This window comes from Leptodactylus fuscus, chromosome 6 (genome assembly GCF_031893055.1).
Source record: "Leptodactylus fuscus isolate aLepFus1 chromosome 6, aLepFus1.hap2, whole genome shotgun sequence".
Classification (NCBI taxonomy): domain Eukaryota; kingdom Metazoa; phylum Chordata; class Amphibia; order Anura; family Leptodactylidae; genus Leptodactylus; species Leptodactylus fuscus.
Window position 1 is genome coordinate 76,596,605 of NC_134270.1, and position 27,800 is coordinate 76,624,404.

Here is a 27,800-nt window from a genome sequence, read left to right on the forward strand (position 1 = left end):
TGCGCGTCTACACACAGTTCCACACGCCAAAGGATTAGATACGCGCCTCTTCACACAATACCACACAGGGGAGGATTAGATACATGCGTCTGAATACAGTACCACACTTTGGAGGATTAGATACATGCATCTGCACACAGTACCACATGCCAGATAATTAGATACGCATCTCAGCACACAGTACCACACGGGGAGGATTAGATACACGCATCTGCACACAGTACCTCACGCCAGGGATTAGATACACCTGTCTGCACACAGTACCACACGCCAGAGGATTAGATACACGCGTCTGCACATAGTACCACATGCTGTAAGATTAGATATGCAGTCCTGCACACAGTTTCATTTACCGGAGGATTAGATACACACATCTGTACACAGTACCACACCAACAAGGATTAGATACTTGCGTCTAAACACAGTACTGCATGGGGAAGGATTAGATACAGCTTTACTCCAGGTATCCATAACAACTGATCACAGGTAAAAACCAAATATCCAAATATCCACTGATATCCAAAATGAGATACAAATAATCACATGACGCTTATGGACATACACAGAAACAACATACAACATACACCAGTGCAAAACTGGACAATTCTTATGAGGCCACTACACAAACATAACATGTAATATACCCGTGCGAAGCCGGGTCCTCCCTCTAGTATATTATATATTTTTTTCCCTTTGGAATTTTTGAGCCCATACATACTTACCTTTTCCATCCGTGTATGTTATGTTGTGATGTATTCCTTCAGCGGCTTTCGTTCCTGAATTTATCTTTGAACGCATGCGTGAGAATGTCTGTGGTTAACATTTGAGCGCATGCGTAAGCCCGTATCTTGACTCTTCGTTGACCATCTTTATTAAGGGCAGAGGGGTGGCGCAGTTCCCTTGAGCTTTGTGTGTAAAACATATATAGGAATTGTAGGTGGGGACCCCGTTTATTTAGAGGTGGGATCTTAGATTTTACGGATCCACCTGGGAATAGGTGAGTCTTACCTTATTTTCCTTCATGTGTATGGTGAGTTTTGTAGTATATTTTTCACACAGGCCATGTATTCGCTTCCATAAACTTTTGTCATGATCATTTGTGTACCATCTCGATTCAGTTGTGTGAGGGGATCAAGTGTCCTTTGGAAATTATTCAGAAATGTAGAATTTGTTATTTATATTGTATATTTTTGATTTTTTCGATTTCAGTTTTGCCTTGCGTATAGCGTGGGATAACAATTTTTGTAATAATTTTACATTATCTTTATTACTGCTGTATTCAGGTTGTATGATTCACATGCTTGCCATCAACCTTTGGGGTATCTTTCTCAGATATATGATCCTCCTGGTTTTAATTTTATTTTGTTGTTTTATTTGTGTTACGTATGTACTCAGTTCACCTGTGGTAGGCACTATTTAACATACGTGAGTGTAGTGGACGTTTGGACTATGACTAAGGCACTTACGTGCTGAAACGCGTCAGTCAACGTCATTTTGTATCTCGGTGTGAAGGGGTGGGGATCACCTCTGCTCTAATGGACTGTTATGTGTTTTAAAAATTGGACCCAATAAAGTATTGCGAATTTTTATTAATCGTGGATGCTGGATTCTTCAAATTTGTAAGGACCAGCTCTGTCCTGGGGAGCCCCCTGGACCCAGTACAGGTGGTAGGTGACAGAAGGATACTGTCCGTGGTGATTTCCATGGTGGAGAACAACTCCCATCCCATGCATGAGACCGTAATAGCACTGGGCAGTATTGTCAGTGACTGACTGCTTCACTCCAAGTGTGAGAAGGAGCGCTATCAGAGATCCTTCCTCCCAACCACAGTCAGACTGTATAATCTACATCAGGCTAAGTGAAGATCACTCTGAACAGAGAACTAAATGATCCTGAGTCTTTCTTTTTCTTCTTAGTTGCTATGGCTCCTATTATCTTTTCTATCTGCTATTTCTAAGCTTGTATGTGTTCTTTCTTGTAATGTATTACTCTATTATTCATGCTACTGTGACACACTGAAATACCCCATGGTGGAACTATTAAAGGATTATTTTATCTTATCTTATATATGGTTGGAGTGTGAAGCATACATTTCTCCTGATGACACAGCACCTAAATGCATTACATTACCAATCCTTTGATTTCAATGAAAATTGTTTGAGACTTCTTTCTGTTGAGGTGCTTCAGGGGCAAAAAAAAGTGGTATTCCCATCTTAGCAAGTTATCCCATATCTATAGGATAGGGTATCACCTGCAAATTGGTAGGGGTCCAAACATTCAGACCTAAGTCCATGGGAGTAACTACAAAAGACCATACCTCTTAGCAAGCTTTAGACTGGGTCAAAACCAAATAGCAGGCAACTGGTTGAGCAGGAACTGGGTTTAAATATTCCTCCCTAGATGCTGACTGGATCAGCATGACAGCATGGGAGAGTCTTCTGAACCTGGAAAAATTGGCAATTTGGTTGATACATATCAAATGTAAGTGGCCACCTTAAAGGGAGTTTACCAGCAGGAAAGCAGACATGAAACTATTAACAGTACCCTTTTTCAGGACTTCTTCTACACTTTCCAAAGATGCATCTACACACTTCTAGGGCTGGATCTACACTTTCCAAAGTAGACATCTTTGGAATGTGTAGAAACATCTCTACAAGTTACTCAATTGTTTGATACCAATTTTTCTGCTGATAGACTTCCTTTAAGAAATTGACAATTTACAGCAAAAGGTCAACTGGTAAGGTGGCATTATTATTGCACCATTATGCAATTTTATCTTGAGAAATATCAACTGATGATGAAAAGCACCATACTGATATACAACACCTGTACTTCTACTCCACATAGGAGGGATCTTAATATGTCCTGTCAGAGTTTTGCTGTAAGCGGCAAGAATAAAAATCTATACTGCTGGGTTCACATAACAAATGGCACCCACACAGTGTTTGTATTGGGAGTTGTTGTTACCTGTCCTACATGTTGCCGGATGAGGACATGACTCATATTACCTAGAAACAGATTTGTACTAGTGAATCACTATCACTTTTTATTTGTCTGTTTCCTGGTAAGAATCAGGGGATAATCATACACATTATGGAGAGTGTGTGCCTACATAGGCGAACGGAGACTTACAAGTCATTCCTGCTCCGCTAGGGATTCTGGGTAAAAAATATGCCAATCTATTCTCCAGGATGTAAACCCTGCATCATGTCAGTAGGCTTATTAACTGAGTCATGCATGATGTTAAGGGGGCTGCCCCTAGAGGGCAGTATACAGAGGCAATGTTCTCCTAATTACCGTATTTTTCGGACTATAAGACACACTGGACTAGGTTTTAGAGGAGGAAAATAGGGAAAAAAATTTTTGAAGCAAAAACTGGTAAAATATTTAATATATGGGAGTTGTAGTTTTGCAACAGCTGCAAGGCCACATTGACAGGTGACCCTGCAGCTGTACGGGGACGCATAGAGCGTTTTTTTTTGCGGGGCCAGCTGTACTTTTTAGTTATACCATTTTGGGGGATATCTATTGCTTAGATCACCTTGTATTGAAAAAAAACAGGAGGTGATTTAGAACTTTTATTTATTTCATATTTTTAAAGCTTTTTTTTTTTTTTTTTTTTTGTACTATTTTATTCCCCCCCCGGGGCTTGAACCTGCGGTCACTTGATCGCAAGTCCCATAGACGGCAATACAACTGTATTGCCGTCTATGGGACATTCTGTCTATTAGTATTACGGCGGCTGGTCATAGAGACCAGCCGCAATACTAATATAGCCATGACAGGCCTGGGAGCCTCATTAGGCTGTCACCCGGACAGGTCGGCTCCTGCGATATCGCCGCGCAGGAGCCGGCCTGCAACTTTACAGGTACGGGGCCGGTGGGGACCGGCCCCGGGGGAGAAGGGGCCGCTGATACTGACCCGGCATCCGCTGTATTACAGAGGCGGATGCCGGGGAGGGATAGACGCCGGGGCCTGAGACATCGCTACGATCCTCTGCCCTGCATGAAGCCAGCAGCGGGGGCACGGAGGAGCCCCTGCCGCTGCTGGCTTCATGCAAGGCAGAGGAGCGCAGCGATGTCTCAGGCCCTGGCACCTGTAATGGCGTCTATCACTTGCCGGCTTCCGCTTCTCTATTACAGCGGATGCCAGGCGCCACCTTCAGACTATAAGACGCACCCTTCTTTTCCCAAAAAATTTTGGGGAAAAAAAGTGCGTCTTATAGTCCGAAAAATACGGTACATTCTGGAGAATAGATTTTCATATTTTTTATCCTGATAAGAAGAAATTCGAGTAAACGCACCACCACTTTGTGATCATTAAAGGGGATTTTCGGTTTGATGTTAAAGGGGTTGTCTGGGGCAAAATCATATTTCTAAATTAAGCTAAACATCCTCCCCCGACTAACTTCTAACTTAATTACTTTACCAAAAATGTATATTTATCCATATCGCTGAGGCGGTCAAGTGACAGATTTTCCAGTGACGTTCCATTTTCCTGTTTCTGGAAACGCAACATCACCAATATTAAACTGCCAACCCCCCCACCTCATTATAATTACCTGTCTTCTTGTCCAGATCATCTGGACACGGGAGAATTCTTGTGCGGAGTCAGCTCCTGAATTGGAAGGGATGATATGGTGGAAGTAAGAGTCGCAGTAAATGAATAAAGTCACAAATCCTATTACAGAATTTCTACCTATACGATACACACAGATTTTGGTGATTCATCACTTGCAAATTGCACAAAGGTTCTTGTTCTGTTCTCAGTGAGGATCCAAGAGCTCCCATATAACATAGTGTTCTGCAATGGCGTGCCCTGCAACAGTCTATAAGGATTTATATTTAGCTTTTTTTTTATTGTTTAGTAAATTATCTATGGAAAACTGTAATGGAGGAAAGTCAGTCCTTTGTCTGGAGAACCTATAATCATTGTCAGTGAAGCTCTAGATGAGATTATAGAACGCAAATGCTGGAGAATAGTATTATGCTGCTGAATGTATCCTCTCCATAAATAGATTATAATAAAAATAATAATAATGCTGTCTGCTGATGACTTGCAAGCCTACAGGGAGCGCTTATCTAGTCTGAAAAGTGGAAGACATATAACATAGCCAATAGTAACATGTTATTTAAAGGGTTTTCCCATTAGTCATGTCGGGTATTATTTACCCAATAACCATCAATCGGAATCTGTTGTGTATTAACACAGTCCCATATAGAAATGTGAACATTAGCAAACATTTTTCCACATCACTAATACATTACAAGAACACTATGTACACTTATTCCTGGCCCTCCCAGGGATCAAGACAACAGGGGACCAAAAGTTCCCCTAAGGCCTCCTTCTGAATAGAATGCCAGTGCACCTGCTTGACCATCACTCCATTCACTTCTATGCTGCTGGAGGTTACAGTCCTAGCAGCCCCATAGAAGTGAATGGAGTGCCAGTTACGCAAGCCCACTGGCATTCTATTCACAAGGAGCTCTTAGGGCTCCCAGTGATCAGATACTTATCCCCTGTCCTATGAATGGGTAATAAGTGTCCATAGTGGAACAACCCCTTTAAAGGGATTCTACCGTTAAAACCTTTTTTTTTGTGGAGAAGACGTCGGAATAGTCTTTAGAAAGGCTATTCGTCTCTTACCTTTAGATGTGGTCTCCGCCGCACTGTTCCTCAGAAATACCGGTTTTTACCGGTATGCAAATTAGTTATTTCGCAGCGATGGGGGCGGGCTCCAGCGCTCAAACAGCGATGAGGGCGTCCCCATCGCTGCCAGAGAAATGTCTCCTAGCGCCGCCTCCTTCTTCGTCCGCTGCGTCATGTTCAATGTCTTCTTCCAGCGCAGGCTCGTAACCTAGCAGAGCAGAGCAGACTGCGTTGGCGCACAGGCCACGGGAAAATGGCCACTAACAATACTGTGCAAGTGGCCATTTTCCCGTGACCTGTACGCCTGCGCAGTCTGCTCTGCTAGAAGTTACGAGCATGCGCCGGAAGACATTGAAGATGATGCGGCGGACGAAGAAGGAGGCAGCGCTTGGAGACATTTCTCTGGCAGCAGTGGGGAAGCCCTCATCGCTGTTTGAGCACTGGGGCCCACCCCCATCGCTGCGAGAGAACTCATTTGCATACCGGTAAAAAATGGTATTTCTGAGGACCGGCGCGGCAGAGACCACATCTAAAGGTAAGAGATGAGTAGCCTTTCTAAAGGCTATTCCGACGTCTTATCCACAAAATTTTTTTTTTAATGGTAGAATCCCCCCAAAAAACTGGCCTTGCAAATAGTCTTTATTATAAAGTTATCCTACAGTTTTGTATACACAGCTCCAGATTGCAGTCATGTTTTACCTTCTCACTTTGTCTACTTTTGACTATAGGTTAGCAAGAAGCCAAAGAAAGACCGAAGGGAGTAAAGGCCAATTTACATGGGCAAAACAAGCTGTTATTAAACCCCTAAACCCCTTATTAAACAGTCCGTGGAGTCTCATCTTCCTCTTAGTTGGTGGCTGCTATATGGGGAGGTGGGATGGGGTGGGTGGTTTGGGGTATAACAGTCCGTGGAGTCTCATCTTCCTCTTAGTTGGTGACCGCTATATGGGGAGGTGGTGTGGGGTGGGTGGTTTGGGGTATAACAGTCCGTGGAGTCTCATCTTCCTCTTAGTTGGTGGCTGCTATATGGGGAGGTGGGGTGGGTGGTTTGGGGTATAACAGTCCGTGGGATCTTATCTTCCTCTTGTTTGGTGACAGCTGGACACATATTGGGCAGCGATCTCCACAGTGGCCTCTTCTTCTCCCAGTAGGATGTAGAGTTTCCTCTTCTTGTCTGCAGATATGAAGTCTGCGATGTGGGCAGAGAGTCTTTGGAAGTACAAATGTTTTGTGTGCTGTTATGCCCTGTCAGACATGACGGTGCCGTCAGCGATCACATCTTTATGACATTTCTTAAATAAGAATGTTTACTTAAAAAATTGAGCATTTATATTCATATCTTTACTGTATATTTAGATATATGGACTGCATCCATGTGTAATCTCTGCTTCCTCTCAGTACTTTTATGAACTGTTGGTATTTCCTTTCAGGGTTCACTGAACTGTATCTGGATTTTTGATGAGATGTGCATGCTAGGAATTGAGTACAATGCTGACTTCACATACTATGGATTCCAGGATAGTGCCTGTGTACGCCACAATGACAGACCATCATAAAATAATATATTTTCATATATAAAGAACTTCTTAAAGAGGTTGTCTGGGCAAATCAATTATTTTTAAAATAAACAGGGGGAAGTGAAAAAGGGAAAAAAAACAATACATACACATATAATCATACCTGTTCCCAATGCTCCAGTGTCCTCCCAAAATTGGAATTTGTGTCCAGTTAAAAAAAAAAACGGTTTCGCCGCGGAGAGGCAGAAGACGCTCAAGTGAATAGGTTTGAAAACTGACCGCTGGGTTTCCGCCTCCTGTCCGGTTTCTCTTGGCAGAAGACGGAAACCCGAAAGCGGAGATCGGGTGCAGGTGTGAACCCGCCCTGAGTTGGGCTGCTGCCTTCAGAATAGATTGTAGAGGGGGGAGTTTACTAAGGGCAAGACTGTGTTGGTTAATTACTTGGCTGCATATATGCCTATGGCATATACGATCTTAGAATGTTATCTACAATTACAAGTCCACAAAAGAGCTACAAAATATGGAGCTGCTCCTATTTTCCTTTTTGTGGCTAATAATAAACATTGATGTTTGTTGATATAATTGCGGTTTTCTGTTTTTTAGGCTGGGGCCCCACGTGGTGTAAACGCTGCGTTTTGCCCACAGAGGAAAAACCATGGCGTTTTACAGTCAGGGTAAAGTGGATGGGATTCTTCGTGGTAGATACTGCAGTGTGGAGATGTCATGATTTTCAATACCAGAGTGGTTTTGGAAATTGCAGCATGTCAATTATACCTGCGGAAATGCCGACGGTTTCCCCGTAGGTATAATTGAAACAGAAAGTCCACAGAGGAAAAATTCCTGAGAACTTTCTTTCTAAAGTGCTATGTGAGGAAACGCGATACATTGCCGTTGTGGTTGTTTGCTGCGGCATGCCCCGTGTGGCCTTAGCCTTAAAGGGGTTTTCCTGGCAAAAATTATTTTTTTTATTTTTAAAAAAGGTCTGTTAATGCTATTAGTGAGTTAATAAGTGCACCCATATACCTTTAGCAGTGTTTTGATTGATTTCTGGGTGTCTCTGGGAGCTCCTGGCATCTTCTGCATTTGTTTACAATGTGTAGCTTCCTGTTCTTTTATCCTACAACTACCATGATGCATTGCTCTCTCTCCCTCCCTCTCTCACAACTCTCCATCTCCCTAGCTTGCCCACCCACTACTAGCACTTACCAACTAACTAACGCAGCCCACCCCCACATCTTACTTATCTGTCTTCCTGTCTCCTCCTCTTCTCGTGTTCCTGGAGCTAAGGAGATGCTGGCTCTGCGCTGCAGGTCTCCTATGCTGCTTATAGCTGGGCCCGACATCACGGCTCAGCTCCGGGCTGGAGAAACCAGGTAAGTATTGTGTTCCAGTTTCCCAGGCACTATTGTGTGTGTGTTTGGAGGTGGCACAGAGAAAGAAGAAGAGCCAGCCTTCCCTTGATAACGTGTCTGCCCTGTCTAGAGGATATGGTATGTACAGTGGGGCTAGGGGATGGCAAGGCCTTTACACTGACGTAATGGGTCAGGATCTGGATTAGACTGAAGACCCGTTACATCAGCGGAAAGAATTTTCTTTTTATATATGTATGTCGGATAACCTGCGTATGCTACTAAAAAACTATATAGTATTGAAAAAAAAGATATATTAGAAAGTTGGAGAGGGGGCACAGGGGGATTAAAATTGTCCATTTGTCCTGGACAACCCTTTTAATTTTGGGCTTGACTGTTCCTGATAGGTAGATGTCTTTGCAGCTCTGTCCATTCATTCAAGTGTATAGGTCATTGAATATCACAGATGGCACACAGATACCAATCATGTGCCATCCGTTCCATTTTCATTTTGTTTGCATGGGGATTTAATGAATAATAATAATATAATAATAAATTTTATTTATATAGCACCAATATATTCCGCAGCACTGTATAATTAGTAGGGTTCAAATACAGACAGAAAGATACATTACAAAGAAAGTCATTTCACATAAGGCTTTTGCAAGGCTCTTGCGCCCTGCTCGCAAGAGCTTACAATCTATGAGGTAGAGGGGGTAACACAAGAGGTAGCAGGGGCGGTATTGCTTATACAGTGGTCAGGCAATTTTGTAATAGAGGTTACTGTCATTACACAAACATAAAACTTTGAGCCGTCACCAGTCGTGACCTTTAACATGTGGATGGTGCTTGGACATATAAAGTTAGCCTGAAACGGCATCATATCATGTGGGGTAATGTGGTAGCTGGAACAGAGGAGGTTTTGTGGATTCTAATGACGACGGTACGGAAGGGTTTACATTAGGAATTGTGATAAGTCTGTCTGAAAAGATGTGTCTTTAATTTGCGCTTGAAGCTGTAGAAATTGGGAGTTAATCTGATTGTCCGGGATAGAGCATTCCAGAGAGGTGGTTCAGCTCGGGAGAAGTCTTGTATATGAGCGTGGGAAGTTCTGATAATAGAGGATGTAAGTGTTAGGTCATTGAGTGAACGGAGAACACGGGTTAGGCGGTAGACAGAGATGAGGGAGGAAATGTAGGGAGGTGCGGCATTATGGAGAGCCTTGTGGATGAGGGTGATAACTTTATATTTTATTCTATAATGAATAGGCAGCCAATGTAGTGACTGGCACAGACCAGAGGCATCGCTGTAGCGTCTAGACTGATAGATGAGCCTGGCCGCTGCATTCAGAATAGATTGTAGAGGGGAGAGATTAGCGAGGGGAAGACCGATTAGTAAGGAGTTTTCAAGGCGAGAATGAATCAGAGAGACAATAAGTGTCTTTAATGTATCTCTGGTAAGGAAAGGGCGTATTCTGGAGATGTTTTTGAGGTGGAGGTGACATGCGCGTGCAAGTGATTCAATATGGGGAATGAAGGAAAGGACTGCATCAAACATGACCCCGAGGCAGCGGGCCTGCTGCCTAGGAGTTACAGTAAGGCCTGAGACTGCAATGGATATATCAGGGACAGACCTATTAGATGGTGGAAACAGTAGTAGTTCAGTCTTAGAGAGATTTAGATTCAGATACAGCGAAGACATGATATTTGAGACAGCAGAAAGATAGTCGCTGGTGTTATGTATTAGTGCAGGGGTGACGTCACGGGAAGATGTGTATAATTGGGTATAAGGAATGATTATACATTACACATTATAGCAAAGTAGAGATCAGTAGGTTAAATTAACATGCACTAAGGTCTTAATGAATTTGCCCCACTGGCTTTGTTTGATAAAGTCTGGTGTATCGTATGCCAGTGTTAATAAATGGCCTGATTGGCATAGAGACCCTGCATCCTCTTCATAAATCTGTTGGAGATCCCAGTGCCAGAATGGCAGGAACTAAGAGTTTTAGTGAATCAGCTGGGTCGAGGCGGGCCCTGCAATGCCCACATTCCCAGCATGTGGCAGGTGAGGCGCAGGTCAGGGTTAGGGTTAGACAGGTGAGGCGCAGCTCAGGCTTGAGGTGTATGTTTGACGCAAGCGTCCTTCTACGCCAGTTTTCTGATGTAAAGTGAATGATATATCCTCCCCAATGTGTGCAGGTATCTAAAAAACTGTAGCCTATAATCCCATTCTATTATATACTGTACATACTGTATTCCCCTGCTGTAGATAACATTGACGTGATTTCATAGAAGAAACCTCAGACGGGTGGACACAGAGAGGCTGAATTGTGTGTAATCCCTGCCTTGCTGTTCCAGTGACACAGTTCATGTGTGGGTGGCTTTTTGGAATAGTAATGAATATGAAAACTTCTAGGCACAAAGTTCCTGAACTCTCAAGATGTGGATAGGTTAATAGAGGAGTGGTCATCTATGACTCACTTCCTGAACACAGCACACACACAAAGAATGTGTAGTGTCATGGTTACACCTTCCCTTGGGATCTTGGCCTGCAGGGGGCCTGCCCAGCTTGTTGCTGCAGCTTCTATAACACAAGCATGTACAGATAGTGAAGTGGTGAACTGTCATTTAACTAATGCATTATTGTGTTTTAGATAACAATACACTTAATCCTATTGGATGTACTGTATTGTTATCTAAAACACATATAGCACATTGAGATATATCCGTTACCTGTGCCACATTTGGCTCTGCCACATGTTTAGATATAAGAAGAACATCATTTACAAATAAATCCATGTTCACATTAAGATTTTACATATATTTATAGCAAGCATAACAGATCCAATAATCAAGAAGGACATTAACAATCCAGATGTCATATTATCAAATATTCCTAAATGGTCCCCTATGCTTGGTCTTCTACTCTTTGTGAAATAGTACATGATACTACACAGTCCAGTCATATTAATGTGATCACCGCCTACTTTTGACGTCAATGTTAAATAACCAATCGCAGAAGGCACGTGTCATCAGCCATCTGGGTGCACTCATCATTGTGGAAGGCACAATGGATCAACACAAGTATGCATCTATCCTTGCGGACCATGTTCACCCCAACATGCAAATTGTTTTTCCTCAGGATGATGGCATTTACCAGCAGGACAATGCGACGTGTCATAAAGCTCGCAGTGTATGTGCGTGGTTCGAGGAGCACCAGGATGAGTTTACCATACTCCCTTGGCCAGCAAATTCCCCGGACTTGAACCCAATCGAGAATCTGTGGGACCACCTCGATCAGGTTGCTCCTGCCATGGATGCTCAACCGTGCAACCTAGCGCAGCTAGCCACGGCACTGGAGTCGGCATGGCTCAACATCCCAGTGAACATAATCACAACATCTCCTCTCTTCCTGCACGTCTCGCAGCGATCCGCTCTGCGAAAAGTGGTTATTCTGGATTTTGACAGGTGGTCACATTAATGTGACTGGACTGTGTACATTCCTGTGTTTACAAAAAGTGCTGGATTATCAGATTTTCTCAGTTATTTGATGCTGGGTTTGGAATACAGATTTAGGGAGATGCATAGAAGAGTACCAAATATATGCCAGCAGCACATCTTTCAATAGTTAAAAGAAGTACAGAAAGGTCTTAGACTCGGACTGGCCCACAGGGGAGTAGATGGATCCCCCAGTGGGCCCCTGAACCATGGTGAGTTCCTAGACACAACCCTCACTACAGCAGGACTTTTCTCTATGCATGTTTTGGGCAGAAACCGAGCAGACCCTATTGTAGTCTATGGGGTCCGCAGGTAACTGCTTTTTTAAGCAGATTAGATTTTCCTTCACGGCATCCCAAAGTGCACCGACTGCCCTTTTTCTATGCCAGTCTTAAGAAAGCCCTGACTGTTGCCTGATACTCCAGCCACTTATTACATCAGGCTCATACATGCATGTGCAACAGTCAAAGAGTTATAATAAATATGTATGGCCATCCCAGCCCACCCTGCTCACATTCACTGAAAGTGGCAAGTGAGATGCAGGATGGGGGTAAGGTGCGTCTTTGGTACAAGAGATGCCCCAATATTACTAGCCAGCTACACCAATGAGGGATGTTAAATTCCCCAAGTGTGGTTGGCATTGCTAGGAGGGCATTGACAGCTGGAATCACCTGTAGCTCCCTTCTCAACTTGTGAGTTATGCCTATAGAGTATTTCAGAAATTAAGAGAAAATAGGTTTAACTCTTAGGCACACCAGGATGTACAATAGCGTCCTGGTGCACGGGACTAAATATAGTGACCCACTCTTAAAGGGGCTCTATCAGCTCGCGGACACTGACAAAAAAAAAATAGCCCGGGCGCATGCGCAGTAGCACGCGGCTTCTACTACGGCTACTGCGCATGCGCCCGGGCTATTTTTTTTTATCAGTGTCCGCGAGCAAGCGCCGGAGGAGGACGGGACCCGAAGACGTCAGAGGAAGAAGAGGTGGGGAAGAAGAAGACGGCGCACCCTGAATGCCCGCCCAGCGTGCACCTTCAGTAAGTAGATCACATTCTTTTTTAAGTTATTATTTTAAAACGGCGGGGTAGTTTAATTTAACTTTTACAGTGCCTGAATAGCCTTTTTAAAGGCTATGCACGCATATGTGGGGCTCTATCAGCATGATTTTGCTGATAGAGCCCCTTTAAAAAGAGTGGCTGCACTAGCTGTTTCAAACTCTGATCACGGGCATTTAACCACACAGATGCCGTGGTCAAATCAACCATGGCATCTGTGTGTTTACTTTCATTTTCCATTTAATGTTCAGTAATGGGGCGGCCACCCCGTGGCACAATCGTTTGTGGCGTCCCGTTACCATTGCAGCTGGGAGCCTTTAGAAGGCCATCAAAAAGGCTGATTTGTTGTTTGTTTTTTTCACCCAAGTGAATCCTTAAAAAAATGGAAGAAAAAGTGATCAAAACATCATACATTCCCCAGCGTGGTATCAACAAAAACTACATATTGTCCCGCAGAAAAAACCTTATGCAGCTCCATATACTGAAAAATAAAAGTTAGAATATTGTCAGAATATTTTTTAAGAAAATTTTTTTTCTTCAAAATTTAAAATGTTTGTAAAGTTAATAAAACATGAAGAAAACTATATAAGGGGGCATTCACATGGAGTAACACTGGGCGTGTATTACAGCCGTACACGCCGGCGCTACAGCAGGCTGCCGAACACTTCCCATTCACTTCAATGGGAGAGCTCGTAAACGCCGCTGTTACGAGCACTCCCATTGAAGTGAATGGGAAGTGTTCGGCAGTCTGCTGTAACGCCGGCGTGTATGACTGTAATACACGCCCGGCGTTACTCCGTGTGAATGCCCCCTAAATTTGGTATCACCATGATCGTACTGACCTGCAGAATAAACCTGGAATCCGTAAAAACAAAACCGGTAAGAAAATGGCGGTACTGCATTTTTTTCTCAATTCCACCTTGTTCAGATTTTTTTCCCGCTTCCCAATACATTGTACAGAACAATACATTGTACCATTTTGAAGTACAACTTGTCACGCAAGAATCAAACCCTCATATGACTATGTAAATGGAAAAATGAGAAAGTTATGGCTTTTGGAATGCAGGGAGTAAAAAGCGAAAAACACAAAAATGAAAAATGTGTGTCATGTAAGTGTTAATAGAGGGAACATTTGCAGAAGATTTGTAGAATCTGCGCCTTCAGGGCCATGGCTGCTTGATGTCACCTTTCCACACATTCCAGTACAATTCATTTGTCAGGACTGTCTTGCAGCTCTATAAGAAGCAGCCAGTCCACCTTATAAGGAGCCCGTTGTGTTGAGTTAATATCCGGGTTACTCTGGGCAACGTAAACATCTGCAGGCACAGACACTGGAGCGCTGCTATTACCATGTACACAGCGGCGCTAGGACCGCGGGGGGCCGGGGCTGACCGCTCCGTAATCGCCTCGCAGCCCCTTCACCAAATAGGGAAATGAAGTTTAGTGAATCAGACCCCGGTCACTCCGTCCTCATTAATATTCATAAGCTCATTAGCATGGCTGAGTAACACCCCAGGCGGAGCCCAGGGAAGGGGGAAAAAAGGCAGGGCAGCCATTTTTGCAAGGACTGACTCCATGGAAAGTTTGCTGAGGTGAAGAGAAGTTGTTCTTTTATTCCTATATTAAGTCTATCGCCCTGTGCCCAGCATGAGTGCCAAGGACTCGTCTACCCCTGTGGAGAAGTATAAGCTGGTGGTGGTAGGAGGAGGGGGAGTGGGCAAAAGTGCCCTAACCATCCAGTTCATCCAGGTAAGACCCCGCTGCTGCTGCGATGTGACGAGAGGGGGCCGGGGCTGCAGGAAGGTGCCGGTACACGGAGCTGGGGAGTTTGTGTAGCCTCAGGGCATGGAAACTTGTGCACAGGGTGTGTGAGAGGTGTGGGCTGTGCAGAGAGGAGATCTGTGTGTATGTGTGCATATCGATCCCACCCCACCCGCTGGATTCCTCTGAGCCCAATGCTGGCTTGTACTTGCCCTCACTACCACAGCCATGGGCTTACTGTCCTTTAGCACAGTTCTTTAACCCTTACGTGGCACAGACAGTTTTTGTTTTTACTCCCTGCACTCCAAAAGCCATAACTTTCTCATTTTTCGGTTTACGTAGTCCTACGAGGGCTTGTCTTTTGTGTGACAAGTTGTACTTCAAAATGGCACTATGTATTATTCTGTACAATGTACTGGGAAGGGGGAAATGGGGTGGAATTGAGAGAAAAAATCGCAGTACCGCCGTTTTCTCACGGGTTTTGGTTTAGTGAAAATGTTATGTTAGGTCTATTCTGCAGGTCAGTACGATCTCTGTGATACCAAATTTATATAATGTTCGTTTAATAACTTAAGAAAAATTCTAAATTTTGAAGAAAAAAAATTCTTTGGATCACCATATTCTGAGCCCTGTAACTTTTTTATATTTCATTGTATGGGGCTGTGTAAAGTGTATTTTTTGCAGGACAATGTGTAGTTTTCATTGATCCCATGTTGAGGAATGTGTGACTTTTTGATCACTTTTTTTTCCATTTTGTTTAGAGATGCAATTTGGTGAAAAAAAGGGCAAATCAGCTAATTTTTTTTTTTTTTTAATTTTTCCCTATTACTTTCTTTACCGTATGGGACGAATGTTTTTATAGTTTAATAGCTCGGACATATTTGGACCTAAGGGCTAGTTCACACGTAGTTTTTGGTCCGTATTTTGACGTGGAATCCACGTCAAAATCTGGGTAAAAAAAAAACCCCACCTCCCATTGAATTCAGTGGGAGCCGGTCATTTCCTTTTTTCCGCAAGCGGTATTCTACCACTCGCGGAAAAAAAGAAGTGACCTGTCCTTGACGCAGATTCCGCGGTGGTAACAGCCGCGTCGTCCACGTCAAGACAATCCCTCCGGACTAGGTCCATTCATTTGGGCCTTATCCGGAGCTGCGGCATTTTGGTCCAGATTATGACGCGGCATTTTTTTTTTATCTTTTATTTAACACTTCCCAGAGGGTGCCATATACTGCAATACTACTGCCATAGTAACGGGATGTCTCCGACCATCGCAGCGCAGGGGGACCACACTTTTACCGAACATTAAATGGAAAATTTAAATTACCACTTAGATTCCATAGTGATGACCACGGCATCTGAGTGGTTAAATGCCCGTGTGATCACGGGCAATGCTGCTGGGTCTCTGTTGTATGAAACAGCACAGACTCTGCAAAAAGTGTGGCAGCTCTGTTTCAGAGAGGCCGCCATATTTAGTCAGGTACACCAGGACGTAACTGTACGTCCTGGTGCACCTAAGGGTTAATATGGAATAATCTGATTTAAAACAATCAATGGCCGGTCTAACTCTTTCCCTTTTAGGGGTTTTTACTAGTTCTCTGGTATTTGTGTGCTCAGCCTGTAACTCTTCTGCTGTATATAAACTACAACTCCCAGCATGCACTTCTAGCAAGGCTGGGTATAGTTAATCAGTCCACAGTCCAGAGCTGAGAGTGAATTGATGGCATATTGACTAGCTATCATTTCAGATTTCGGGGCTCCCCATGTAATACCTACATTATCTCAGGACACTCTTTTGCTTGACTGTCACTTCTGACCCAGTGCTGTGTTGGTCTTGAATAGTTCTGACATGGCAGTAGTCTCTGGTACTGTTTGATGTAGTAAAAAAAAATAATCAGTGCGGATTTGACCTGGGCGGCACCATTGTTGGTTAACATGGGTACATCCCATATCTACTGGCAAGAGGTGACAACTGCTGAAAGAGATTGCCCATGATATATGTACTGGCAGGTCCCAGCTGGTGATCATCTCAATTGTGGGAGGAGGTAAATGTTTTATTCTCCATGACAAAACCTTTCCGGAGCACCTTCTCTTGTAATTCTGTGTTGTACCGATCCTCTGTTTCTCCTCCTGGAAATTTTCTGACTAAACTCACAACTGCTTGTTACTATTCCACTCTGTCAAAGGGACGTGTCAGGCTTTGGCAGCACTGATTGGACTGATTGTGTGTGGATACATTATTATTATTAATAACTAATAAGACCCATTCTTCAGATTATTCTTATTATTTTTAGTAGGAATAAGAGAGGAGCTCTAACTAAACAAGTTCCAGAATTATTTCATGAAAAATATAAGTATTTATGAAAATGGACATCTTAAGAGTAGTGGCAGATCCTCTTTAAGGAGGGGGGTTATGTCAGGACCTCCATTTACTACTACTATAACTGGATAATATATTGCACAGTAGTACATAGGAGTGGGTAGCCTTTGTTATAGGGACTTTAGACTGTTGGCTGGATGGATCAGTTTGTAAAGACTACCCTGACCAGAATGACCTCACATGGTTCTAGTAAATGGGACTGAAATGCAGAAGGGCCTGACGTTGTAGCTATAATACTCGTGCTAAAATGTCCTAAAACTGTCTGCGATGTCTGACCTGCCGCTGGTTGGCTCCTTGTTTATGAGGAGATTCTTGTGCATTGCACACAACAGCAGCCAATTCAATCTCAGGTACTGCTTGTCTACAGGAGAAAGTTTTTGGATACCTATTGCCATATTCTCCATATTATATACTTAGAATGTGACAGCTCGGCTCCAATTTGCCACAAAAAACATACTGCACGGGTGGGTTGGTCGGGGTCTTTGCCTTCCACTGATGTGATATTTTTGCAATCAGCCATCAAGAAACCCCGGAAAAGTCTTTTAAACATAATGTATGTAAAGTCAATGGAGCACAGATCAGCCACCTCTGGGGCAGAGTCCATCCTAAATCCCAGATGAAAAAGTCCTGCAGGCCTAACTTTTTTTGCCCAGTGACATCTGTTAAATTAATGGAAACCCGATGAACCCCTTCTAGTCAATGGGGTCTGTCGGAATCCATTGCTTGTCTGTCTTTCCTTGTATGTCAGTAATGCTTACATCTGTCGGTAGATCTTTGCTGGATGGAAGATATTGTGCAAATCCAGCTCCACCCTGTGCAAGGTTATTCATGATCTTAGCCTGCGGGCAGTACAGGGAGGACGGATTCCTCCTGCCGGAGGGGGCTTTTTATTCAGTGATTCAGTTTCGGTGTAATTCAATCATTGCGTAAGTCTTCTTAATGCCATAGGACACATCTGCACACTGCTGGTTAATACTGCCTGCAGTATCTTCTTAACCCCTTCTTACATCTAAGATATTGTCTTAATATAAAATGAACCATAAAGCAAACGTGCATGACTGTAGGTAAAAATGCTTACAAACTTTATTGTTAACCAAATGAATGACACTGAAATTGATGGAAATGGCAGTATTATCCATGTGATTGTCGGGTAATGACCATTTTAGCCCACCTATGGCATGCTGTCATCTAAGAAAACAAGCTGGACATGTCTGACCATTTTCCTTTGCCAAAGGGGTTTTGATTCTGTGAAAGGCTTTGAAGCTCCTTCATATTGGAATTTGCGGGTGGTCTTTAATTTCTCCCCCCAAAAGGATGTATTATGACATCGCTATACAATCAATCAGAATCGTATTCTTTTATGTGGATGCCACTTGTTACATCTGCAGTATATTTTACAACATGCACTGGCACAAATGTTTAACACACTGTTGAGGTCAAATCATAATACCCCAGAGATATGCTGTCTGTAAAGGAAAAATAATTAACAGGCCAAGATCGGCCTCCGCCATCTTTTAGCCTGGAGAATCATGAAGACACATGGTGGTCGTGTATCAAAATGGATTCTACTTTAATGGTGGCTAGAACAAAGTATATATCACATGGCATAGACAGAACAGGATTGGCTAGTATAATTAGCATACATCCATTGGTGGAGAAGTTTGTAACAATAGCCCTGATGCATATCTATTGGATAAGAAACTGGAGAGAGGTCACCCCCCCCTGAGGACTCTAAAATGGAGTCTTGTGAGCACATGGTATGGTGACCGCATGGTCACACAAAATGGCAGCCATCAGCACATGTCTCAAATACACACCCTAGATGTCTATCTCATGGTATTCTAAAGACAATAGGCATCCTGTTGGAGACAATTAGCTTAATTACCCTTCTCTTGTCCCTTTATCTTAAAAAGGGTCTTTGGTCTTTGATCCTTTCCTAACAATGCCCGTGGTTCCTGCCGAACTGTCTCCATTTTAATTAGTTTCTTTGTAAGATAGCATCACCCAATACACAGAGCATAGTATTTACATAACCAGTCTGGCAAGATCCAAACTGCATCTCTCTGGGAGAGAGAGATGGACAGATAGAACCATCTCAGCCCCCACCTCTATACACAATTTTTCATAAGATATTATTGTTCCCCCACAATTCCCCCATTAAGACATTTATTATTTTTCATATCAGATGAGTACGTTCACTTAGTTCCCTAAATGCCAGCCCTGCTGGATTCCCCATCTGATATTTTTTTTTTTTTTATAAATGTCTACCACTTATATCTATCTTTATCATAACATCTATTAAAACATATCAAAATTAACTTGAAAAAAACAATATATAAACAATATGACCATGGCAATTTGTACAATGTTTTGCCATATCCCCATTATCTTTTAGGAAAGCAAAACAAAAACAAATAATGTCCATTTCTTCATTCCTGCCGTGATTCAGGAATCTTTTTACAATGGGAAGCAGGTATCCTCCAATTTGACGGAGGTGGCAGTTGTCATCAGCACTTTGGAGGGGCCGTCTTTCTGATATGTCTTTTCACTATCACCCAATCACCACCTGCAAGCTATGTGCTCCTGGAAAAAAATCAAAAGATCAAACAGGGTCTAGAATAGAAGAAAACGCCTGTTCATGTGTTATTTTCAGTCTTTGACATGAGCTCTGGACATAGCCGGCAGTACTTATCACACTTAAGTTGTGAAGTCTGGGGAAAATACAACCCTTAGTCTAAGCACCCTTCCATAAAGCACCTTGAGTGTGCACTTGAACCTTTTCTACTTTGCCTGAACTCTGCTCAATCCCCAATACATACATTATTTTATTCATTATTTCACCTGTGAAATGTGTCCCTCTATCAGACTCTCTCATCTCAGGTATCCCCAATCTACACACAAGCTCAGATATCAATTTCTTGGCAGTTACCTGCGTTGTTGCTCGGCTGATCCAACCTGAGAACAAAATACACACAGACCAACACATATTTGTATGTTGTAAATTCAGGCAATTGTATGTAATGGATACAGGGGTTTTGGTGTGCATGCGGTGTGTCTTAACTACCTGTCCTGGATTGTGTAGAGCACATATGTGACATGCTTTTACGTGATTCCCTGCAGCCCTTCCAACCTGAGGCAAACTATAGTTTACCCACTAATGACTCCATGGCATTTCAAGAGGCGTGCACCTTACCGTGGGCCAAACCAGCCATTTGGGGGTACACTGATTTATCCCCCATTTTCACATTCTCTGGCACCAGCCTTTGTCCATTTCTCAATTTCCTCACCAGTCACCTTAGAGTACAGCCCCTTGGGGTCTGCTATTTTTCTCACCTGGTTGAGACCCTTCCATGGCGGTAGTGCCGCTGCTTACTCAGCCTATTTCCAATACTCTCAGGGTCTCTTCCCTTTGTGTGAGCTCTGACTTTCACAATTGCCAACTGCTTAGGGAGCAATATGGCCATATCTCAACTGACTTGCTAAGTTTCCTTTCTTAATTGGTTTGCCCTGTGCCATCAGGAAGTTCCTAGACCTCCATATTGGACCATAACCATGTGCAATGCCAAAAGCATACCAGGAGTCAGTGTAAATGTTTGCTGTGCTATCAGGCTTCTATAAGGTCAGCCTCTTATACTGACATGTGTGGTGGAAGGGCTTCTTATACTATGGTGTCATGTATAATGACTACAGCATACCCTGTATTCAAATTTGCCTTTTTCTGTTAGGTACCTGGAACCGTCCACAAATATCTCATAGTCAGGATTCTCCAATGGGGCGTCAGTGACATGACCGAAGCCGCCTCTTCTGAGAGGGAGTTTAAAAATATCTCATCTACCAAATATCTCATTATCTACTCCCCCCCTTTGAATCATGAACTCCTACTGGTATAAGAGTTGCAGGATTCAAAAGTCAAATAACGCTGAAATGAGATGTTTGAGGAGGATGTAGAGCAAATTCCATGTTACTCTATCTTGCCAAAGAAATATGACATCTGTCTATCTGTGTGAGGATTGCCTTACCACCGTTCTGATAGAGGAAAACACATCAGGTTCATGTCTGTCTATCTGTGGCACAAAGAATAAAAAAAAAAAATTTAAATTATCAACATACCACAATAATATTCACTTAATCTCCCATAAAACATTTGTCTAATCTTTTTCATACACTGGTGGTTTTTGCTATCACTTCTTTTAGTTAAGGTGATAATAAGAGACACTTCTAATTAGATTTCCAGTGTCTCACTTTAAGCTACACAGGGCAATACAATACTCTATTTACCCTTTAGCCATTATACAATAGGACTTTTGACACTAATTAAGACACTAATTAAGACATTCTGTTGTTTAAGGGTACAGCCATTGTAAGTGGTTGGCTGGCTAAAACTTGCCAAACCTGTATTCAGACTTATTTATACAATCCTAAGTAAATTCAATTCTCTACAACTTCTAATTATTTCAGAATCACAACTAATTCATTAAATGCTCAAAATATATCAGCAGAGAAGGCAAAAACTTTAAGGGATCAATCTATCTCCCCCCTCCCCCGTCATAACAAGAATTTATACACAAAAACACATTACAGAGCAGACATCCGAGTGACTTCTAATCTACTTAGTCAGATGTCTATCACCTTGTAGCAAACAATGCCACAGAAATACCACTTTTGTTTTGTAAAACTATGATTTATCTTTACCTGCGTGTACATATTAAGATAGCTCTCATGCATTGCCTACCCCTTATGGTGCCTAATCCCATATCAGAAGGATCAATCTGAATAGAAATGACCAATAACATTTTACAAGTATTAGATAAAACTTTTTCACAAAATAATTCCCAATTGTTAACATTCATGGGTTTACAGTATAAACTCATAACCAATAAACACCTAGAGTACCTAGTACATGTACATGGTATATCAAGTACATCTCATATTCACCAGAAGACATATATATATATTCAACGATGGAAAAGAACTCATATCTACTTGTCACCACCCTCTGTGGGACTATCAGCATTCAATTTCTTCATCTGCTCCCTGTGGAGTTTAAAAATGTAACAATATAAACATGAACAAACAGAGCATGTGCATATAGCAAATACATGTAACACATATGTGCCCATTCATATACATACATGCAAACTTCACACTGGAGCTCCAGACACACACACATCCATTAAATCATAAAGAACTTGTCAAATTTTCATATTTTCCTACAAATAATCACAGAGTTAGTTATAATTCCTGCACAGCTGAATATTGAAGAAAAATAAACAAAACATGTGATTTAGATGCCTTCGTCTTCTCCTCAATGTGTATATCACTGGAAAATAAACATAATGATGATTATCTAAAATTTATGACATTAATCCAATTCTAAAGACATTAAATATGATTTAAACAGCCAATACTGATACCAACATTACATATTAATATTTCTGTGCAGTCTTCGAATATTTCCATGGCAGACCCCACTCATCTAGTTGCTACAGATGCTCAGAAACTCTTAAACTATATTTGAGGTTTTGCCTTAAGGGCCAACTGCCAGAATTTTAACATTTTTCTTTATGAGATTTCAATCAAAGTTTTTACCACTGTTACACAAGGTTTAAAAATCAAATACTGGCATTTCTAAAAACAGCTTACATTATACAGTTACAAATTATTAAACCATATATTCATAATTCTCCATACATTATACCAATGATGTTACATCGTATCACTCATAGCTGAAATCTTAGCTAACTGCCGTGTCTCCCCTCCCCCTTTCTTGCTACCAAACCTGTATACCATGATACCTCTGCTGTGGATATATACGAGTCACACTGGGGGGAGGGGCCTGACCTTCATCATCACTCACATGGCACTAACAACACAATGCCATGTGCAGACCAGATTTAACCCTTTATCTGGACTGTGAGTGCTCACTATATATTCCCTTACACTAAGAAAGATATACAAACACTTAATACCTTATTTCTGTAACCATTCCTTACTTAATTTGTTATCCAACTATCCAATATCTTATCAGCAGTTTCTCACCTCCATTTCTAACTGCTCTTTCCTTAAACTATCTCTTGGGTTGATTTCCATACTGGCTGACTCTGCACTCCCCCCATTCTGTTCTTCAATCAGAGCTTATTCCTCTTTGTAACTTATGCTCCTGTATCTGTCCTGCATGATCTAATCTCCATTGGTTCCCAACATTTACTATCAAACAATCCTATCTTAGGAACCCCTGCTCTCTTAAGGATTTTTTTTATTTATTTATTTATTTATTTATTTTTTCTTTTACTTGGGCGGCAACTTCTCTCTCTCATCTCTATTAGTTCATATGGGGTATATTTATTTGGGGGATCACAAAGATTACTCCCCAGAACCACACAGATTTATTTGGGGGATCACACAGATTACTCCCCAGAACCACACAGATTTATTTGGGGGATCACAAAGATTACTCCCCGGAACCACACAGATTTATTTGGGGGATCACACAGATTACTCCCCAGAACCACACAGATTTATTTGGGGGATCACACAGATTACTCCCCGGAACCACACAGATTTATTTGGGGGATCACACAGATTACTCCCCGGAACCACACAGATTTATTTGGGGGATCACACAGATTACTCCCCATTTTCACTGAACTAATCTCTGTCTTTTAACTAAGGATGGAGACTGCCTGTACCGCCTTATACACTTTATAACAGATGTATCAATCAAATCACAGCATGGACAGTATACAAAGAGTGAGATTTCCCATCCCCCTTTACAGACAATATATATTCTTTTAGGTTCTTTGCAAAAAGCTTGAGCTATCTATATAAGGAACATATGTGTTTACCTCACACTCGGACAGGAATACAAAAGTTCTTAGAAACACAGATCAAACTGGTAAGATTAAAGTTCTTACCTTGCAGCGCTGACTTTGTTGGATCTGTATTTCCAAGCACTCCTGTAATCTGGTCGTCCGGGGGATCAGCAAACCGTCTCCTCATCTCTCAAGCCCCATGTTGGGCGCCAATTTCTGTTGAGGTCAAATCATAATACCCCAGAGATATGCTGTCTGTAAAGGAAAAATAATTAACAGGCCAAGATCGGCCTCCGCCATCTTTTAGCCTGGAGAATCATGAAGACACATGGTGGTCGTGTATCAAAATGGATTCTACTTTAATGGTGGCTAGAACAAAGTATATATCACATGGCATAGACAGAACAGGATTGGCTAGTATAATTAGCATACATCCATTGGTGGAGAAGTTTGTAACAATAGCCCTGATGCATATCTATTGGATAAGAAACTGGAGAGAGGTCACCCCCCCCTGAGGACTCTAAAATGGAGTCTTGTGAGCACATGGTATGGTGACCGCATGGTCACACAAAATGGCAGCCATCAGCACATGTCTCAAATACACACCCTAGATGTCTATCTCATGGTATTCTAAAGACAATAGGCATCCTGTTGGAGACAATTAGCTTAATTACCCTTCTCTTGTCCCTTTATCTTAAAAAGGGTCTTTGGTCTTTGATCCTTTCCTAACAATGCCCGTGGTTCCTGCCGAACTGTCTCCATTTTAATTAGTTTCTTTGTAAGATAGCATCACCCAATACACAGAGCATAGTATTTACATAACCAGTCTGGCAAGATCCAAACTGCATCTCTCTGGGAGAGAGAGATGGACAGATAGAACCATCTCAGCCCCCACCTCTATACACAATTTTTCATAAGATATTATTGTTCCCCCACAACACTCATAGGCACTTATTATAATGGCAAAAGTTTGTTTTTTGGCCTTTCTTTGGAAGTAGCTGCCATCTTATTTCTTTTATTTCTTTTCATCAGTAAAAAAACAAAACAAAAAAAGTAATGTGCAGAACATATTTCTTTTGACGGATCCCTCCAGGTGATGGTTGATACTATTTGATATTCATTACAGGGACCTATTTAAATGGTTTCCTGCCCCAAATGGATTTGTAATACCAATGGCCAACAGGATAGATCATCAGTATCTGATCGAACACCCAGATTCCCCTACAGATCAGCTGTTCCAGAAGATTCCAGGAACCAGAAGCTGCTGCAGTTACAGGGAAGACGTGCAGGTTCTCCTATACAAGTAATAGGAGCAGTGCTGCATTTCCCTGGTACCACTGATGTAACCGTGGACAGATAAGTCTATGGCCAACAAGCTGCAGGAAGCGAGTGGTGTCACTGCAGTACTCCCTTCTGTGCTCCCGTCTTGTCCTGCTCCTTACTGCTTCACGGACACTTGATATGTTACAGCAGTGCACCCAAAGCAAAGACAGGGTGGCACTGAGGAGCAGAGTGGTAAATACTCAGTGGGAGCCACTGTATGGGGACCACTAGGGACTGTGAAAATTTCCACCACTTTGGCTTCTGGGAAGGGCCTTGGCTAAACCGTTTCAGGTGAGGGTATACTTTGCTGTCATGCAGTTACATTCCAGCCTGGAATTGTGGATTTGTGCAGAGGCTTTGTGTTCATTGTGCAGGAGCCTTCAGCATTCTTATCTAACCTGCCCCACCCTGCTTACTTTAGCTGTTACCTTAGGGTAGATTTGCTACTAGCTCTAATATTCTTTCATACTCCATGCTAAATACGTATCATGTATCACTTTGTCCTTGCTGGTTTTCCTAGGGATTTTGTAATTGTTAAGAGAAACCATACAGGTCAGAAAATACACTGGAATTAGAGAGACGTGAGTTAAGATGTCTATTCACTCATAAGTATACTTGAAGTATTATGGAACTGCATAAACAGCAATTTCTTAATATATACTTTATATCAGAAGCTCTCTCTACCTAAGCTATGTCATCCTATAATAGGTACAATTGGTCTTGAAAAGTCTGTGTCAGCTGACAGCGTGGCTGTGGAGGGATTAAGTGCGTTATGTGTTGTGAGGGGATTGATATGTTTGTAATCCTCTAATATATAGTGTTGGTTTACCAATGGGGAATTGCCATTGATCTCCGGTGTGCAAAGTGGCCTGCAAAATGTCATTATAGAGGACCTTTCGCCACCTCCACCAATTAAAGTTCTTAGAATCTGCTGCACTGATGCCAACATGGTTCCAGTTTTTTCTCTAGCAACATAGACACCTCAGACGCCGGTGTATTGCCGCACTTGCCCATAGAGTTCTATGTGCAAGTCTTTGCAGTGCCGCAATTCATGGCCTTTGCGGACCTGCGCTATAAGGTGCAGACCACTGTTGCGGCCCGGCCACACCACGGATAAAATATCCGGTGGTGTAAGAGGCTGCATTGAATATAATGTGTCCGCAATTGAAAACCCTCATTTGCGGTCTTACATTACAGCCGTGTAAGACCAGCCTAAAACTATACTCCATTCTGATGAAGAGAAGAGTTCCCAAACAAGGCAGTGTACAGATGGGTGCCTTTGGACTATTCCGTATATACCTGGTCATGTGGTGGTCTCAGGATGGACTTGCCTCAAGCTGCAGACTGAAGTATAGTCAATGTATTGTATGATACGTTCTTGCATAGGCAGTGTAAATGACATGGTCAGATGATTAAAGGAAGTTGTAAGATGGTATTTTTGACAGAATCTGAGTTTTCTTTGATCAGAGCAGGTTGGGGCAGTGGCTTTCAAGTGGTGACAGGAGAAGGGCTAATGTCAGGAGGTTCCATGGAGGAGGTTGTCTGGTAAAGAGATTCCAGGCTGGGTGAGTTATGTTCTCCAATAGGGCAAAAAGGTCAAACTCCATTATTTGCCCTAACATGTCCTGAGGTGTGGTCAGTGCATGTCTCTGAGATCATACACTTCATCACTACCTAGCTGTTAGACTTTGCTGGTTTTTTTTTTTTTTTTTTTCAGTGCTATATTTAGGAGGGGAGTAAAATATAAGCTTTCCTAGTATTTCCTATAAGGAAAACCGTTTGTTCTCGTACCATGTTAGCCAGTGGGTAGGAAATATAAAAAACTTGAGTCTTCAGTAGTTGATACCTTTTTTAATGACTAACTAATAATGATGATGACAGATTACAAGCTTTCGAAGTTCTCGACTTTTTCCTCAGGTAAATTTAAAAACAATTTCTGAAGGATGCATATTTATTAGAGATGAGCGAACACTGAAATATTCGATATTCGTTTCAAATAGCCCCTCAGTATTTGACTATTCGAATGAATATTGAATCCCATTATAGTCTATGGGGAAAAAAGCTTTGTTTCAGGGGAAACCACTATTCGACTCAGGAGAGTCACCAAGTCCACTATGACACCTCAGGAAATGATGACGACACCCTGGAATGCAACTGGGACAGCAGGGGAAGCATGCCTGGGGGTATCTAACATGTCCAAGTCTCTGTATTACGCCACTAATAATGCAGGTGCTGACTTTTTCCTATAGGAATGCATTGACCAGCGTTGATTGGCCGAATGCCATAGTGTGCAGCATTCGGCCAATCAATACTGGTTCTGCTGGAGGAGGTAGAGTCTAAGATCGGTCCACAGCAGTCTCCATTGTGGTCCCATCTCAGATGTAACAGAGTTCAGCGCACAGCTCTGCTACATCTCAGATGTAGCAGCGCACAGTCAGGTCTGTGTTCATCTCAC

At 42.3% G+C, this 27,800-nt stretch overlaps 1 protein-coding gene across 1 annotated transcript in view; it reads left to right on the top strand.

The window, feature by feature from the left end:
* The first annotated feature begins 14,604 nt into the window (after positions 1-14,604).
* The window catches only part of RRAS (RAS related), a 42,027-nt gene continuing 28,831 nt past the window's right edge, over positions 14,605-27,800 (top strand). Inside the window, exon 1 of the mRNA XM_075280261.1 lies at positions 14,605-14,821. Within this exon, the coding sequence (XP_075136362.1) occupies positions 14,720-14,821 (102 nt within the window). The 5' untranslated portion in view covers positions 14,605-14,719. The remainder of the gene's footprint in view (positions 14,822-27,800) is intronic.